The sequence below is a fragment of the Rhinoraja longicauda genome, chromosome 9 (genome assembly GCF_053455715.1).
Source record: "Rhinoraja longicauda isolate Sanriku21f chromosome 9, sRhiLon1.1, whole genome shotgun sequence".
NCBI lineage: Eukaryota > Metazoa > Chordata > Chondrichthyes > Rajiformes > Arhynchobatidae > Rhinoraja > Rhinoraja longicauda.
This window is the reverse complement of record NC_135961.1, coordinates 24,103,597-24,121,612: the sequence shown is the minus strand read 5'-3', so window position 1 is coordinate 24,121,612 and position 18,016 is coordinate 24,103,597. Positions and strand designations below refer to the sequence as shown.

General features: G+C 43.4%; 1 protein-coding gene across 5 annotated transcripts in view; it reads right to left on the bottom strand.

Moving 5' to 3' along the window:
* The window catches only part of eml4 (EMAP like 4), a 161,442-nt gene that overhangs the window by 88,907 nt on the left and 54,519 nt on the right, over positions 1 to 18,016 (bottom strand). For all 5 annotated transcript variants that reach the window (XM_078404972.1, XM_078404973.1, XM_078404971.1 and 2 more), the window contains one exon: positions 1,159 to 1,341. In XM_078404972.1, coding sequence (XP_078261098.1) covers positions 1,159 to 1,341 — 183 coding nt within the window. The remainder of the gene's footprint in view (positions 1 to 1,158; positions 1,342 to 18,016) is intronic.

Here is an 18,016-nt window from a genome sequence, read left to right as displayed (position 1 = left end):
CTTTGTCCCGCCCCCCCTGATATCAGTCTGAAGAAGGGTCTTGACCTGAAACATCACCCATTCCTTCTCTCCTGAGATGCTGCCTGACCCGCTGAGTTACTCCAGCTTTTTGTTATACCTTCGAATAAAAAAAGCGAATGTTTTTGCAGTACTGAGCTTTAATCCAAGAAGAGTCAATGAAGTGAGGGCATATTTAGATAAGTGATACTGTGGTTACCGTTGAATCATGGGTTTAAAAGGTGAACAGGAGTGGCAGCTCCACATTGTTGGTTATAGGGTTTTCAAACTAACTAGTAAGTTAAAAAGAGATGTTTCAATATTAGTTAAGGAAACAATCCAAATGTTGGAAGAGATAAATTGTTATACAAAATCCATCAAGGCCTTATGAACTGAACAGACAAAGCCAAAAAGAGAGAAATGCAGCACCAGGAATGTGTAATGGGCCCCTAAACAGTCATGGGTGGAAAAAAAATGTATATGTTGGCAAGTTTCTGAAATTCAAAAATAAAAAGACTTTAAGGAAAAAAAGACTTGAATTGCATGATCAAGTTGCTGAAAAAGTATACAGAATGTAAAGAATCCTTGCAATTCATGAATGCAGAGTAGAAGCTTAAGATAGAGGGATCATTATTGAACAATTTTATCAAACAATCCTGGGCAAGTGGAAAGGAGAGATGGTAATGAGAGAGTATTTAAGAGACATTGTGCCCACTTACTGCGGGCAAGCCTCTGGAATTTCTGCTTTTGATTCAGATCTCAATTTATATACATTTTTGTTATTCAGGATTGACAAGATCACTTAACTTAAACGGCCATAAAGATATTCACATTAAAAAAAGTGCAAAATACCACCTACATCTGCAGTCCTAAGAAAGTTTTGACTAAAGAATGAATAAATCTCAATTAATTGCCTGGGGAGCAGTCAATTATGCAAGAGGCAAATTAATGCTCCATTGCCACAGGAATGTAAGCAGCCAAAATATTGGTATACATTTTGTCAATTCCATCTCTAGCTTCCCAAGAATAAAATGCTACTATAAAACAGATTGACTTTAAAAAAAAAGATTAAATCAACACAAAGTAAGGATTTTTCTTTTGCTATAATATGGCGTTAAATAGTGTTTAATTATGTATGAGGAGGTTTAAGTATGTATGCACCTTTACCAGGTGATGTTTTCCTCAGGGAAGCAGTCTGATCTTCAGAGAGAGCCAAGCGCCTCAGTACATCTGCCAGGGCTGCTTTCAGAACTGTGATCTCATCCTCCTGCTGTTGGACCCTTAACTCAAGGGAAGAAAGGCGGTCTTGGACATCAGATGTACTTGCACCAGAGATGCTGTCATCTAAAGAAAAATACAAAATGCATTGTAGATGTCATTAAATCAAATACTCTGTTTTAGGCTACAAATCTTACCTTGACTTGTAAATATAAACTGCAAGAAAATGTTTTAAATAAATGTCCATTAATTTCATAAGCTTTAGAAAGTTCAGCTTGGCATCAGAGACACTTCAAAATCAGACAAATTAAGTTTTGAAAAGTACAAAAATAACAATGTGCAACAGATATTAAAACTTGTTAAAAAAAAGTGTAGGGTTTTGTTGGTTAAGGTTATATAAACCTGTTTAAAAAGTATATGGAAACGGTTTTAAAGAAATTTAATAATTTACTGAGGAAAATTATATCTATCCATAACCCGAAGGTATTTATTCACAAAATGCTGGAGTAACTCAGCAGGTCAGGCAGCATTTCAGGAGAGAAGGAATGGGTGATGTTTCGGGTCGAGACCCTTCCTCAGACTGATGTCAGGGGGGCGGGACAAAGGAAAGATATAGGTGGAGACAGGAAGATAGAGGGAGAACTGGGAAGGGGGAGGCGAAAAGAGGGACAGAGGAACTATCTAAAGTTGGAGAAGTCAATGTTCATACCGCTGGGCTGCAAGCTACCCAAGCAAAATACGAGATGCTGTTCCTCCAATTTCCGGTGGGCCTCACTATGGCACTGGAGGAGGCCCATGACAGAAAGGTCCCAGTGGGAGGGGGAGTTGAAGTGCTCAGCCACCGGGCGATCAGGTTGGTTAAGGCGGACTGAGCGAAGGTCATATCCATACCATCCCTCCCTACTCAACCATATTCTCACTGCCAACACAATAAAACATGTCAGATTCCACATATATACCAGTGCCTCCACTACCTTTCTCAATCTTTTCACTCTCACCGATTAGTCAAGATGTTTATCCGGTATCCAGTACCAGATAAGCAGAAATTCCCTTCAAATATATGTTAAATATTGCAATCGCACCCCCCATTCCCCCACAGTACCACTGTAATTTGTCCTTGCAAAATCTGTTCCTAGCCAATTACCAATAATCTGATATGACAGTTTAAAGAATGAGTAAATCCCCAGCATTTTATCCAAAACTTCTAACTGTATGGCATTAGATATCAACATTCTTCCTTCAAGCAATTAATTCAAACTCAGAGATTCTTGGAAGGAAATGGTTTTACAGAAAGCACTTGTATAATATGCCCTCCCACAGAATAAATGAAAATTACCTAACATCTAAATCACTCAATAACATACATTTAGCAGCAAGTTGCCTGAAAACACTAAAATGTAACCATGTACTCTGGTCGTAAATAGCTATAATCACCTTAGTAGACATGTAAAACACATTGATTTGTCCCTGTTATTTGAATATGCCAGAACAGAATATGCCAGGGAACCACCTAAAAAGACAGGCAAGTGGGAATCATATTTGGTGTTAGCAGAGGTGGGCAATCAGATGAAACCCCAGCACACAAGGATACCCATAGAGAAGGTAACAGCGGCCATATATAATGGTTGACAACATGAGGGACCTGGCCCAATACTTACACAAGAATATTGACAGCTATATATGAAACATGTCTGGATTAAAGGTTGCATTTCATCCTCTCCAAGCTGCATGTCATGATGATCTGTCAAAGTGCTCGAATAATTTGACTGCTTGAACTCCACTGATTTATGAATGGTCTTTGTTCCACAACAAAAGCTTGGGATGACGTTCTTTTCCTTATGCTCACCGGGTTCTCTGCTCTCATGGGTTTTCTTTTGGCTTTTTTAGCATTCTCTATATTTGTTTACCATTAGCACTTCTCCCCATGCACCTCCATTCATCTTTCCCTACTCTTTATCCACTTTCTATTTCTTACAATGTACTTTCTGTATTCTTTCTTTGACAACTATGAGTTCATCCCACTTTTCAGTTTCTCTCCCTTACAATCTATTTCTGCCTTGAATAACCATTTTTTCCCCCCGAGTATTGCTGCCAATAAAATAGAGTGGACTACCCTTTCCTTAATAATAGCTCTGGTACTGTTCAAATTGACTGTGAACACTGCAAGAATTTATATTGTTGCAAATGTATCCCTCCCCTCAACAGTGGCTGAGATTCCTTTTAATAACAGTGAAAATAGCATAAAGACCCAAATTCATCAATCACCATAAAATAGAAAGAAAGGATTGGTCTACACCATTGACGCAAGCAAAACTGCCATGTTGATTAGGGATCCCACATGCAGACAGCTAGTGTGAAGTGTTGAAACTCACCAACCAAAGCTAGATGGAATATCATCTTATTTTTTTGCAGGAAGTTATTTGATGACTGACAAAATCTATTTTTGCTCACAAAGAGGCAGATCATGTTGGGAATCCTGATTTTTCAAGTGGAACTCCTCCAGCAAAAGACATCTCACAGGGTTTATATGTCATCCTGCTGTTGTATTGTTCCCAAAAATAAATGTTTATCATAGTGCTATGAATTCTTTATTGTGGATTTCACAGCTTTTATCAACCACCTCAAAATCTTTACCCTGCCGCCAATGTGCCATAAAATATGTTTGGCATTCAATCATCAAAGACTTGCTCTTAGTGACCTTGGTGTCATATTTGTGCCTTGATGAACAGATATCCATGACTGTCATAAGAACTTTGAGAAATAAGAGCAGGAGAAGGCCAAATTACCCTCAAAGCTGTTCAAACCTTCAGTAAGATCATGGCTGACCTGATCTGAACACAGCTCTTCATTCCAATTTGATCCTCACAATCTTGCTCTCCCTTATCTATCTTGGCATTCAATGATTTAGGTATCAAAGATGCACTACCCTCATAAGAAAATCCACCTCGGTGATCTTTAGAGGCAATCTCTTATTCTGAAATTATGCATGCAAGAAGTAGGTTCCCCAGAAGGGGAATCACCTAACCATTTATATTGTCAAGCAATCTTTCAGAACTTTCGATGTCCCAATGAAATCTCTTCCCTTTAAACTCCTGTGACAAAGGCTAACTAAGACTGAGCTGACTGCAGGCCAGACTGAGCATGATCCAGTCCAATGGCTATTTTTTGATTGCTTGGTTTTGACAGGAAATTAGAGTACAACAAATTTCTGTAATTTTTCAGCCCGTAGAACAGACTATTTAACACAGTGAATAACCTACTAATCAAGACACAGGAGGAGGCCGTATGGCTTATTGAGTCAATGTTGGCTCCCAGCTTCAAATTAAGCACACGTACTAATTTGTACGTTTTCAAAAGTTGATATATTAAAAAAATTACTAAGAAACTGTCTCATGTATACAAATAAAGCCAGTTAATTATTTATTATTGTTTTCGTTAATTTTAGGGATTTAAAATCAGGTTAATAACAGTAAGGAAAGACACAGATAAAAAGTGTATTTTAATAATAAAATCGATTTACAGGCATTCCAATGAAACGGCTCAATGTTGCCACTCTTAAATACGATAGGAAATTTATATAACCCAACGTCAAAATTGCAGCAGAAACTGAAGTTCTAAACCACAGCCTAATTTGGCACATTAAAATCAACTTTGCAGCTCTACTTGTATTGGTCCTGGTTCAGAGATCAGTGCTACAATATATACTGTACATACTCTTTCAGGATATCTCATACTTGCTATAGTTTAAGATTGTTGAACTTCACAAATCATTTTTAGGCAGGTACAAACAAGTTTATGACTTTTCCTGCACATATTACTTTCACTCCATTGCTTTAAGAAATTACGATATTTAAAGATGTCCACGTGTTCATGCCCAGGTACCCAGTGATCCACTACAGCAAAGCAGTTTTACAATATAAACACTAAACAAGTGCAGGAATAATTTTGAGCAAAAGCTGAACATTAAATGTTCCAGTGTTCTGATTCAAAATTATTTTGCTTTGAAAAGCAAAGCATTCCTGACCATTGGTGCTAAACTAGAATTAGAATGTCACTTTCCACTTTGCATGGTGTAGGTACGGATTTATTTCTTAACTGAATTCATCTTAGCAAAACTAAATTCTGGAACAATTATTACCAACTTCAATACAGAATTTTAAATTCACTCTCAGCAGCAGTGTCACCTGGAATCTCATTATTATTATGTAAATATTATATTCAGATATTCAGGTGATCTGCGGTCAACTAGATTTGAATGCACTCTTTGAAAATGTGCTGAACTGGACTCAAGATTATATAAATAAACCATGTCATTAACTATTTCATACATTTCAAAATAATGAGATACTGTTCATATGATGCTATTCATAGACTATAGCTCCGCCTTCAACACGGTCATCCCCACCAAGCTCATCACCAAACTCCACCAGCTAGGCCTTAGCTCGTCATTATGTGACTGGATCCTGGACTTCCTGCTGGAACGACCGCAGGCAGTGAGAATGGGCCCGCACCTGTCCTCCACTATCACCCTGAGTACCGGCACACCACAGGGCTGTGTTCTGAGCCCCATGCTCTACTCCCTCTTCACACACGACTGTGTTCCTGCATTCGACACCAACACCATTGTCAAGTTTGCAGATGACACAACGGTGATCGGGCTGATCACCAACGGGGATGAAACAAACTATAGAGCGGAGGTGCAGAACCTGGCGGACTGGTGCTCGGATAACAACCTGTCCCTAAATACCACCAAGACCAAGGAGCTGATCATCAACTTCCGTAGGTCACATAACGGGGAATATGCCCCGATCTCTATCAATGGGGTCAGTGTGGAGAGAGTGTCCAGCTTCAAGTTTCTGGGCACTCACATTTCGGAGGACCTAACATGGTCCAATAACACTGCTGCGCTGGTCAAGAAGGCACAACAAAGACTGTTCTACTTAAGAACACTGAAAAAGTCTGGTCTACCCCAACAGCTGCTGAAGACCTTCTACCGCTGCACCATAGAGAGCATCCTAACGCATGGAATCCCTGTGTGGTACCTCAGCTGCACGGAGGCAGAAAGGAAAGCTCTACAGCGGGTAGTCCATAGAGCTCAGAGGGCCATCGGAACACAGCTACCAGACTTGGAGGGCATCTACAACACACGATGCCTCAGAAAAGCCACCAGCATCCACAAAGACTCTTCACACCCCTGCAACAGTCTGTTCGAACTCCTTCCATCGGGCAGACGATACAAGGCCTTCTATGCCCGCACCTCCAGACTCAGGAACAGCTTCATCCCCAGGGCCATAGCTGCTATGAACCGGTCCTGCTGAGCCGGATGGCCACAACGCATAGATCAACTTGCACTTTACCCTGTCCAAAACTGTTACAACTGTTCGTTTCGTTGGGTTGCTGCTGTCTAAATTACCTAAATTAGTGCATCGTATGGGAGGCGCATTCCCAATCTCGTTGTACCCCTGGGTACAATGACAATAAAGATATATTGTATTGTATTGTATTGTATTGTATATAGATTTAAAAACTAAAATAGCTTCACAAAAACAATTGAAAAAAATAGCCAAATCTTGTTAGTTACATTTCTACACAAGGTTATTCACTCCAATATCACAGGTGATAGAAAAGGACAGTAGTAAATAGAATCATTAATGTCTTTTTTTAGCAATAAATACTGCTTTAAAGACAAAAGCAACTTACGGAAAACAGTATATTTAAGCAAATTGCATTGACATCAAACCATACATTAAAATAGAATTCTTCCCAGTATCATGGACTTTGAATATGGACTGTTTAAAAATGTTTTAAAAATCACATAATGACTCCAAGTCATCACATCAAATAAAATACTGGAAAGCAATTTTTATAGCATGTGCACATGAGTGAGAGACATTTGGCCAAAATAGTATCTACTTCAGTTGACATACACATCATGCACATTCTAGGGATCGGCCTGTTGTGACTAAAGACACTTCAGCATTGCCACTAAAGGTAACTTACTTGGGATTACTAATGGAAACCATAACCCACATCAACAGGAATTCATTTTTAGAATTACAATGCTGAAATATAACAAAATTAAAATTCAGTCGAATGTTCTTGACACTATCACGTATTACAGTGTCAAGACAAAGCATGCCCACTGTGCTGACATTTCCATGCTTATGAATTAATTCGTACCAAAGTTCAGAAAAGATAGAAAAAACACATTGAAATGCTATCTTGCAAACACTGGTTTGGCCATTTCTGCTCCTCAAGAGCTCGATATTTTCTTGCAATGTTTCCATGGTATCAAAAGATCCTCAATGCCCCTTAGAGTACAGGTATACCTCATGTTATAGTGCTGCTTCACTATAGACATTCATTATTTTCCAGTCGACGCAGTGGGTTTAATAAGTGCTGAGGGCTGACTCGGTAGCATGAAAGAGCTGCTGCAGCAGAGGTGCAATTTTCAGCCTGTATAAAAGGTTCTTGATTCTAGTATTTGATTAGATATTGCATTTGTTCTTTATAAATATTCAAATCTTTTAAAAGTTTTTTTCTCCCATTCTCTGTAATATTTTAAAATAATAGCTAATTTGTTTTACTTTTTCTATCCTGGTCAGGAATCCTTCAATGTGACTGGTTGCTTGGTGAAATCGATAACGCTATTATTGTCAGACAGCAGTTTGTTTTGAACTGATTCCAACAGCAACCCGATTGGAAAAGAGAGGTACGTACCTCAGCTCCTCCAAAGGCAGAGGTTTGCAGATATCTCCCCAATGAGCACAACATCAGGGCCATTTGCACAATTGAAGATAAAAGTGATTTAAATGACATGATTCCTGAAATATTTTGATTCCATTATGAATCAAGTAAAGTTGCAAATAGCAACTCAGTGAGCACTTTTCTTACATCAACATTTGGCAAAAATATTGATGATGTGGCAGGCTTGCCATTTTGGTTTTGAACCATCGTTTGTCGGGCTCGAACTCTCGCGTGGACTGGGCGTGATCTGGGCCTACCAATCACAGTGTCCAGGGGATGGGCCGTCGTGTGTGGGCGGCGAACAAAAGAAATTGCGATTGAAATTTGAATTGGGGATGCGCGTGTGAGCGACGGGGCTGTATCGGTTATTAAAAAGCGGAGTGTTTACACAATGCGTGGACCTCTACAGTGTTGACCCCCACGATCCAAAACATCCTATTTTGGATTGTATCATGTCTGCAGCCGACAACCCAGACCAGCAGAACACACTTTTGATCAAACTGCCCGCCTTCTGGACATCACAGCCCCACGTGTGGCTTCAACAGGCTGAAGCCCAGTTCCACATCTGCCAGATCACGGCTGATGTAGCCAAATAATACTACGTGGTCAGTGTGATGGACCAGGACACCGTCGGGCGCATAATCAATTACCTTCACCAGCCAACGGCAAGTACGAGGGCCTCAAAACGCTCATGCGCACTTTCGGTTTCAGCCACAGCGACAGGGCGGCCAGACTCCTACACATGGATGACTTAGGCGACCGCAAGCCGTCCATGCTTATGGATGAAATGCTCACCTTGATGGACAGACACAAGACCGGCTCCTGTTCGAACAGGTTTTCCTCGAGCAGATGCCCAAGGACATTTGCCTGCGGACGACAATTTCACCGACCCCCGACGGCTGGCAGCCCGTGTGGACGTGCTGTGGCTGGCGAAACAGCAGGGTGGCGCCACCATCAGCCGGGTGGCGGCGGTGCCTCGGCAGGTCAAGCGGCCAGGCCCAGCCTCGACCGAAGGCGCGGCAGTGATGCTGGCCACGAGTGATGCCAGCAAGGAAGAGTGGTGCTACTACCACCAACGGTGGGGTTCCGAGGCCCGCCGATGCCAACCACCCTGCAAGCATCCGGGAAACGTCTCGGCCGGCCGCCAGTAGCAGCTCCTCCGGCCGGCCAGAAGCATCACACCTCTACACCTGAGATCGTCATCTGGGGAGGCGTTTTCTCGTGGACATGGGAGCAGAGGTCAGTGTTTTGCCCCCATCGGGGGCCAACACGTTCCAGAAAAAGGGAGCCTTCTCTGGCCGCCGCCAACGGCAGCAACATCAAGACGTACGGGGTCCGCACGATCCCGCTCAACTTCAACTACTTTCACTTCAAGTGGCACTTTACTATCGCCAACGTCTCCCAACCGCTGCTGGACGCCAATTTTGTATGGGCGCACTCCCTGCTGGTCGACATGAAGGAACATCTCGTCAATTCTGAGATGTTCGAGTCGATCGCCTTGCGCCACGCCGATTTGACTGCGCCATATCATGGCTCGGTGACCTTCTCCAACAACGAGTACGCCAGGATCTTGGCCGATTTCCCCCACATCGTAACACCCCAGTTCACAACGGCCAGCCCCAAGCATGGGGTGAAGCACCATATCCCCACCACTACCACTCCATGCACGCAGGTTGCCCCCCTGACAAGCTTCAACTGGCCAAAGACGAGTTCCACAAGATGGAGGAAATGGACATAGTGTGCCGCTCAGACACATGGTCCACAAAGCATCTAGGGGCTGGAGACCCTGTGGGGACTACCGGTGTCTCAACGACGTCACAATGGCCGATCGGTACCCTGTCCCTCACATCCTGGACTTCACGGTCAATCTGGACTGCGCCAAGATTTTTTCCAAAATCGACCTGATACGTGGCTACCATCAGATTCCGGTCCATCCGGATGGCTCTCATCACCCCGTTCGGGCTTTTTGAGTTCCTACGGATGCCTTTCGGCCTCACGAACGCCGCCCTGGCTTTCCAACGGCTCACGGACACGGCTGGACTTCATGTTCATCCACCTCGACGACATCCTCGTCGCCAGCTGCTCTCGCCAGGAACTCCACCTTCGGCTGCTCTGCCAGAGGCTCAATGAGCATGGCCTGGCCAGCAACCTTGCCATGTGTCAGTTTGGCCTTCTTTCCATCAGCTTCCTTGGCCACTACATCAACCAGCACGGTGCGGTCCCACTCCCGACCAAGGTCGAGGCCATTCGCAAGTTTGCCAAACCCTCTACGGTGAACGGACTCCAAGAGTTTGTCGGCATGGTCAACCTCTACCACCATTTCATGCCAGCAGCCGCCAGGATCATGCAACCGCTGTTCAAGGCCCTGGCCAAATAGCCGAAAGAGCTAGTTTGGGACAACGCAGCCACGTCCACGTTCAACAACGCCAAAGAGGCACTGGCAAAGGCAACGATGCTGGCACATCCACGGGTCAACGCGCCAACAGCTCTCACGGTTGACGCATCTGACACAGCCGTGGGCGGAGTGCTGGAACAACTGATAAATGGAAGCTGGCAGCCCCTCTCATTTTTCAGTCGTCACCCGAGATCCCCCGAGCAGAAATACAGTGCTTTCGACCGGGAGCTCTTCGCTCTCTACCTGGCCATCCGGCATTTCCGCTACTTCCTCGAGGGAAGGGATTTCACAGCTTTCACCGACCACAAGCCGCTCACGTTTGCCTTTGCCAAAGTGTCTGAACCCTGGTCATCCTGACAGCAGCGCCACTTGGCCTACATGTCGGAATACACAACTTGCGTCCAGCACATCGCTGGCAAGTCCAACCGGGTCGCAGATGCGTTGTCCTGCACCGCCATCAATGCCATCCACACTTTGGCCCCGGGCGTCGACTACACGGCCGTGGTGGCCGCAAAGCGAGAGGATGAGGAGATGCTAGCCTACCGCACCACCATCTTACGCCTGTTGTTGGAGGATGTGCAATTCGGGCCCGCTGACACCACGCTTTGTGATGTGTCTACCGGCCAGCCAAGACCCCTCATCCCCGTGGCCAGATGCCGCCAGATTTTCGACACCGTTCATGGTTTGGCTCACCCTTCTATCCGGGCAACAACGGCACTGAAGGCAGCCAAGTTCATGTGGCACAGGTTGCACAAACAGGTCGGCAACTGGACCAGGGCGTGCATCCCCCGTCAAACCTCAAAGATTCAGCGACACATCAAGGTGCCACTGCAGAATTAGGCCCTGCCACACCGGCACTTCGACCACATCCACGTCGACATCGTTGGACCATTGCCCCCATTCAGAGATGTAACCCACCTTTTCATGATTGTGGACCGAGATGGCCGGAAGCCGTCCCGCTCTCAGATACCTCCACTGCAACATGTGCACGTGCTCATTGCCCACTGGATCGGCCGCTTTGGTGTGCCGGCGGACATTGGGCCGACCAATCACGCGGTCCAAAAAGCGGGCCATCGTGTGTGGGCGGAGAACAAAAGAAATTGCGGTTGAAATTTGAAATCGGGGCTGCGCGTGTGAGCGACGGGGCTGTATTGGTTAATTTTAAAAAGGAGTGTTTACACAACGAGTGCACCTCTACAATGGTACTAACGTGCTTGAGAAACATGGAAATGATTTTCTCAGACTCGCTGCATCTAGTTAGTGAAGTCATTTTAATTTGCACACAAGCATCAGAAATGCCATGAGGCAATACCAGGTCAAAATAGAGTTCTAGTTTAACCTCTCGAACACCCGGCAACTGTGTTTTTTTTAAAAAACTAAATAATGCCACTTTATGCTTAGAACTACTTCATCGCTTGGCTACTGACAAAGATTTTAACAGTACTTATGCCGCTTTTTATCTTTCAGCCAATGAGATGATAACCTAAGCACCAGAACCAACTGATCACTTATAAAACATCAAAATATTCATGGTTTGCTAAACAGGGTTTTCAGCTGTTGATCACAACTATTCACTGCCTGGCACGCTGAGCTAAAGTAACAACTCATCCATTCATATATTCGCACATGTACATGGCATTTTTGCTAAATCAAGTTTGCCCAGAAAGATTATTTAAGATGATGATTAAGTACACCAACATAAAATATATCACAATTAAAACTTTGTCAACTATACTGCTGGCACTGTTCAAGTCCTGGGAGGATGCAGGATGTGTTGCATACAAAAGTGATATTCTTTTTTTTAACTTTAATTATTTTCTTCTGTCCATGAACCAGATCCAGAAGTGCTGCTTCCAACTTAACTGTATGATTTGCTGCAGTTTCAAAGCTTGGTCAACATTAACCTTTTGCTAAATTATTAACTAATTTTACATTCTCAGAGGGAAAGAAGCTATTTATATGGCCTTTGTGTTTTTTTATTACAGCCAGGGTTAGTTTTTGTCAATGATGTATTTGAACAAATAATGAGGAAAAACACGGAGTGTTCTCCTTAGAAGACGAATCAATCAAGGTTCTTCTAAAATTTATAATCATCCAACACACAAACACTTTACACTTTTAATAAATTCAGTAAAATTCCAATGGCATTCACTGACCACTTTTCTGAATCTTATAACATGGAAAAAAGACTAAGTTAAATACTTAGGGATAAGAGAGACTGCAATGCTGTAATCTGGAACAATAAACCAAACACCCGAAGAACTTAGAGGGCCAAGCAGCATCTATGAAGCCAAAAGAAGACTGGATTTTCTTGGCAAAGATTCTGCAATAGGACTGAGGAGGTAAAATTCTTGGGCATTAAAAGACTTACCTTTCTACCTCAAATTCTATCTTTTTGGGGAATTTAAAAATAGGGAAATATTCAGCAAGGACCTTGCCCATCTCCAACACCTCCAATTATAGATGCCCAGTTTGTCTTTGAGGTGCCCCATTCTCTCCCTAGTTCTCTTTTTCCCTTAAAATATATTTATAGTATCTCTTCAGATTCCCCATAAAATTCACCACCTAAGACATCTCCTATCCCTTTTTTGCCTTTTCCCATGTTTATTTCTCCAACCCCTATACTCTTCAAGGAATCCACGATCCCAATTGCCTTTACCTGATACATGCCTCCTTTTTCGTGACTAGAACCTCAATATCTCGTCATCCAGGATTTCCTACTAATGCCAGCCTTACCCTTCACTCTCACAGGAATATGCTGACTCCGAATTTTTCCTCTCGTGTTTTAAAACCTCTCACTAACCAGACATCCATTTGACTTCAAACTGCCTTCCCCAATCAGCTTCTGAAAGATCCTGTCTAATTGGCTTTGCACCAATTTAGAACTTAACTTGAGTACCAGTACTATCCTTTTCTAAAACTATTTAACATCCAATAAAATTCATATTTAAACTGATCCCAACATGAACAGCATCTATATACTGAAACTCTTGTTTGTTCCTGAACTACAGCCAAAACAGTACACGATAGCGCGACAATTTTAGGCCCACCTTGCTCACCGTCGTCCCTTTGATGCTAATTGAAGAAGTTTCATAGAAATCGGTGTTATATTTTTAAAGTTATTCACATTTTAAAGTTTAAATCTATGTCCTAGGGAGGGAGTGGGAGGGAGGGAGGGGGTAGGGGGGGTGGAGGGAGGGAAGGGGAGGAAGGAGAACAAAGGGGGTTGAGGGGGGTGGAGGGGAAGGGGAGGGAGAGGGGAGGGGGAAGGGGAGGGAGAGGGGAGGGGGAAGGGGAGGAGGGAGGAGGGGGAGGGAGGGGGTGGAGGGAAGGGAGGAAGAGGGTGCTGCACCAATGCAGGAGAGGTTTGGGCCCAACGGGTTCGCTTGGTCTGGTTTTCACTAAAATTCTATCTTAACTTTTCATGTTTGAACACTCCTGCATCTTGAAACTGTCTTGCTTCTTGGAGGACGTTATGGGTTGATAATACTTTTCCCAGTGGCAATAAAAACCTTCAAAGGTATATCTGCAAGAAAATAATCATGCCAACTGCTTCAGAGAACAGAATTATCTGGTTGTAGGTTAAAACCTGTTATTTCCATCTAAAATGATTATAAACACGGATCTTAGAAATACCATGGTAAAATATTTCCAAACTTCACAAAGGGTGCAGGATTAAGTTCCAGCCACAAAAGCAACGTAATCCAATATTCTGAGAATTAGGAATTTGAATATTAAAGGGCCTTGGGTTTCACCACCCACACACGGACTTCAACGGCCTTTGATTATAGGTACCGCATGGATGGCTGCTCTGGAAGATTAGATCTAATACGATCCAGGCTAGCTAACTGGATACAGAATTGACTTCATGATAGGAAGCAGAGGGTGGTGGTGGAAGGTTATTTTTTGGACTGGTGTGCCTTGGGGGTTGGTGCTGGGCCCTTTGTATATTCTCATCCAAATCATTGAAGGAGATAATAAACAGCAAAGTTGAATAAGCAAGTTTGCAAATGACACTAAAATGTATGGTATCGTAGATAGTGAAGATGGTCATCATGAATACAGCGGGATCTTGATCAGCTGTGTAAGAGGGCTGAGGAATAGCCAAGAGCTTAATTCAGATAAGTGTGAAGCTTTGCATTTTGGGATGTCAAACCATGGTAGGACATCAACGGTGAATAGCCAGGCCCTGTGGAGTATTGTAGAGCAGGGGGATCTAGATCAAACTGGAGTCACAGGTACATAGAGTGATGAAGGCAGCTTTTGGCACACTGGCCTTCATCAGTCAGGCAATTGAGTATAAAAGTTGGGACAATATAATAATTGTACAAGATGTTGGTGAGGGTGTGCGTAGAGTATTGTGTTCAGTATTAGTCACCCTGTTATGGGAAAGATGCCACAAAGCGGGAAAGAGTGCTGTGAACATCTACAAAACCTTGCCTGGGCTCAATTGTCTGAGATTTAGGGAGAAGTTAGGGGAGGCTAGGACTTTATTCCTTGGAGCACAGAAGACCAAGGGGTGATCTTATAGAGGTGTAGAATTATGAGGGGCATAGATAGGGTGAATACACAGTCTATTTCTCAAGGCAGGTGAATTAAGAACTAGAGCGCATAAGCTTAAAGAGAGAAAGGAAAGATCTAATGGAAACCTAAGGGCCAACATTTTCACGCAAAAGGTACAGGGAACAAACTGCCTGAGGACGTAGTTGAGACAGGTACAATAACAATATTTAACAGGCATTTTGACTGATGCGGATTTCCAGCATTTCCGTTACATATCCTATGTAGGTTTATGTAATACAGGTACATGTGAGAACATGGTTCACTGGTAACACTCAAACCTAAGTCAGATATGCTGTCTTCCAATATTCCTTTGCGTAGATTAAAATTAAACTATCTTCATTTGAAGTGAAGTATTTCAGGCTATTGTGAGGATATAAGAGTCAATGCGGAAATAAAATTATTTTCCTTTGCAATTTGTATTTAATTTTTTTTATCATAACAGGAAGGATACAGAGCATTATATCACCTTGCTGGAATTTGCCATGTGGCTTTTAGTGGGGAAATATGTACACTGCAAGATATTTTCCCAGCTGATCAGTCCATTGATACGTGAAAAATGAATCCAATCAATAGTATGAAATAATTTATTTACGAGGGTAAACAAGACATTCAGTAGTCAGATTCACAAAAATTTGAAGGAACAAAGCGTCACTGTTGATGTCCGGCTACGGTTTGATGTCCCAAAATGCAATGCCTCACACATTAGTCAGCAGGCCACATTAGAATAGCAAACAGAAACATTATTGATTGATTGAAAGATACAGCATGGAAACAGGCCCTTCGCCCCATCAAGTCCATGTTGATCACTGAGCACATGTTCATACAAGTTCTGTGTTCTCACTTTTGTGGGTGGAAACCGGAGCACCCGAAGGAAACCCACGAATCACAGAGAAAGCGTGTACGCTACACACACAAAAACACACACCACCCCAGGTCAGGATCAAACCTGGGTCTCTAGTGCTGTGAGGCAGCTCCACTGCACCATATTATTTTTCATTATTTGATTGCTCATGGCACATGGGTGCCCATCCCAAAATTTCCCATTATGTGGCATTGCAAGTCATTTCAGAACAAAGTCATGTATGCGTTTGTGGAGACAATATAGTGCAGACTGGAAAAGGATTTTGGACTTCCTACTGTAAAGAATGTTAATGAAGCAGAAGATATTGCTGACAATGAGGATCACCATTAACGACACGAGTTAAATTCCTCATTTGTGAAGCCTCTGGATATCCACCTGTAACCCAACCAGTGTTCCGCTTTCCATTTATTGACCGAGGTATAATATGTGGTAGCCAAGGTGTCTTACCAGAACTGTATGATACACCAGCTAATTCGCAACCAGAATCTAGCAAGCACTTCTGGTAATCACATTACTGGATGCAATAGGACTGAAGGGGTTGCAATGGAAATTAACAAGGACGTTGCAAGAGATAAAGAATTTTACTGAAGAAAGATTGTTTTCTTTGGAACAAAGGAGGCTGGGAGAAAGGTATAACTGATGTGCAAAACAACATTGAAGAGCCATGATAGGGTGAACAGGAAATAACCAATTCCCTTCGCAATCTGTGGTAAAGGATGCACGTTTAAGGTAATTGGCAAAAAGATTAAAGGCAAATCCAGAGAAAGTCAAAAGTGTTTAATTGTCATATATGCAGATGAAATTGAACAGATCAAACAAATTCTTACTTGTCACATCTTTTGCAGGTTCATTGACACAATAACACAAATAAATATACAATAATCAAATATAAAATAAATTAATAATCAGTATACACTGAGTAAACAGGCCATAATAATGCAAAAACTAAAATATGCAGTGCAACCAAAACAACTCCATGGTAGATTGTTGCAGAGGTAGGATTGTGGTTCAGGTTGAAGACCTCCCGACATTTGATTTTACAAATTCTGAATTTTGATGTCCAAAATTCTGAATTTTACATCAAAATTCATAATATGGCGTAATGCAACTTTTCAGCAAAAAGAAAGGTATGCACGCCAAATGCGCATACGCATTGCGCTACAATCATGTGTGAAAACGACTATTATTTCCAATAGTCTGTGGTTCTTAGACTACATGTACAATGTCAGGCCTATCATGAGTATATCCTACTATTATAGAAAGGTTAATGAACAGAAATACATTTTACAACACAAATAATTTTTTTTTTTAATTTTGCTTTTTCCTTACACATCCTAATTCTTTTGGTGTTGAATAAAAGAACAATGGTCATAAAATGTATGACTAAGTTATGAAGAGAGTGTCATTAAAAAAAACTGCACATACCTAATTTAATTGAAGACATACTTGCTCCAGTGGTCTTCAACAGCAAATCACCCCTACTCCCCCCCTCTCTACCGCTCCCCCCCACCCCTACTCTCTCTACCGCTCCCCCCCCCCCCTCCCCCCCTCTCTCCCCCCCCTCCTCCTCCCCCTCTCCCTCTCCCCCCCCTCTCTCCCCCCCCCTCCCCCCCTCTCCCCTCCCCCCCTCTCCCCCCCCACCACCCCTCTCCCCCCCCACCACCCCTCTCCCCCCCACCACCCCTCTCCCCCCCACCACCCCTCTCCCCCCCACCACCCCTCTCCCCCCCACCACCCCTCCCCCCCCCCACCACCCCTCCCCCCCCCCACCCCACCCCTCTCCCCCTCCCCCACCCCTCTCCCCCTCCCCCCACCCCTCTCCTCTCCCCTCCCACCCCACCCCTCTCCCCCTCTCCCCCCCCCACCCCACCCCTCTCCCCCCACACCCCTCTCCCCACACCCCTCTCCCCCCACCCCAGTGTAGTTCAAGAGCCTGATGAGCGCTGGGAAGCAGCGTTTCTTGACCCCGGAGGTCACGGTTCCAAGGCTTCTGCATCTTCATCTCGATGGAAGCAGCACGATGAGAGCTTGCCCTGGGTGGAATATGCCATTCGTAATATATTATCAAAGTACTACTTTTTTACGCAGCAATTCCTGTAGATCCCTTTGATGGCGGGTGGATTTGTTTAAGCAAGCACATTTACGTAGCGAAGATGATCTGGAATTTACAGCCAAAGAGGTTTATGGAGTCAGGATTGCTCATCACTGAATACTTGGATGAGCATCTGGTGTGG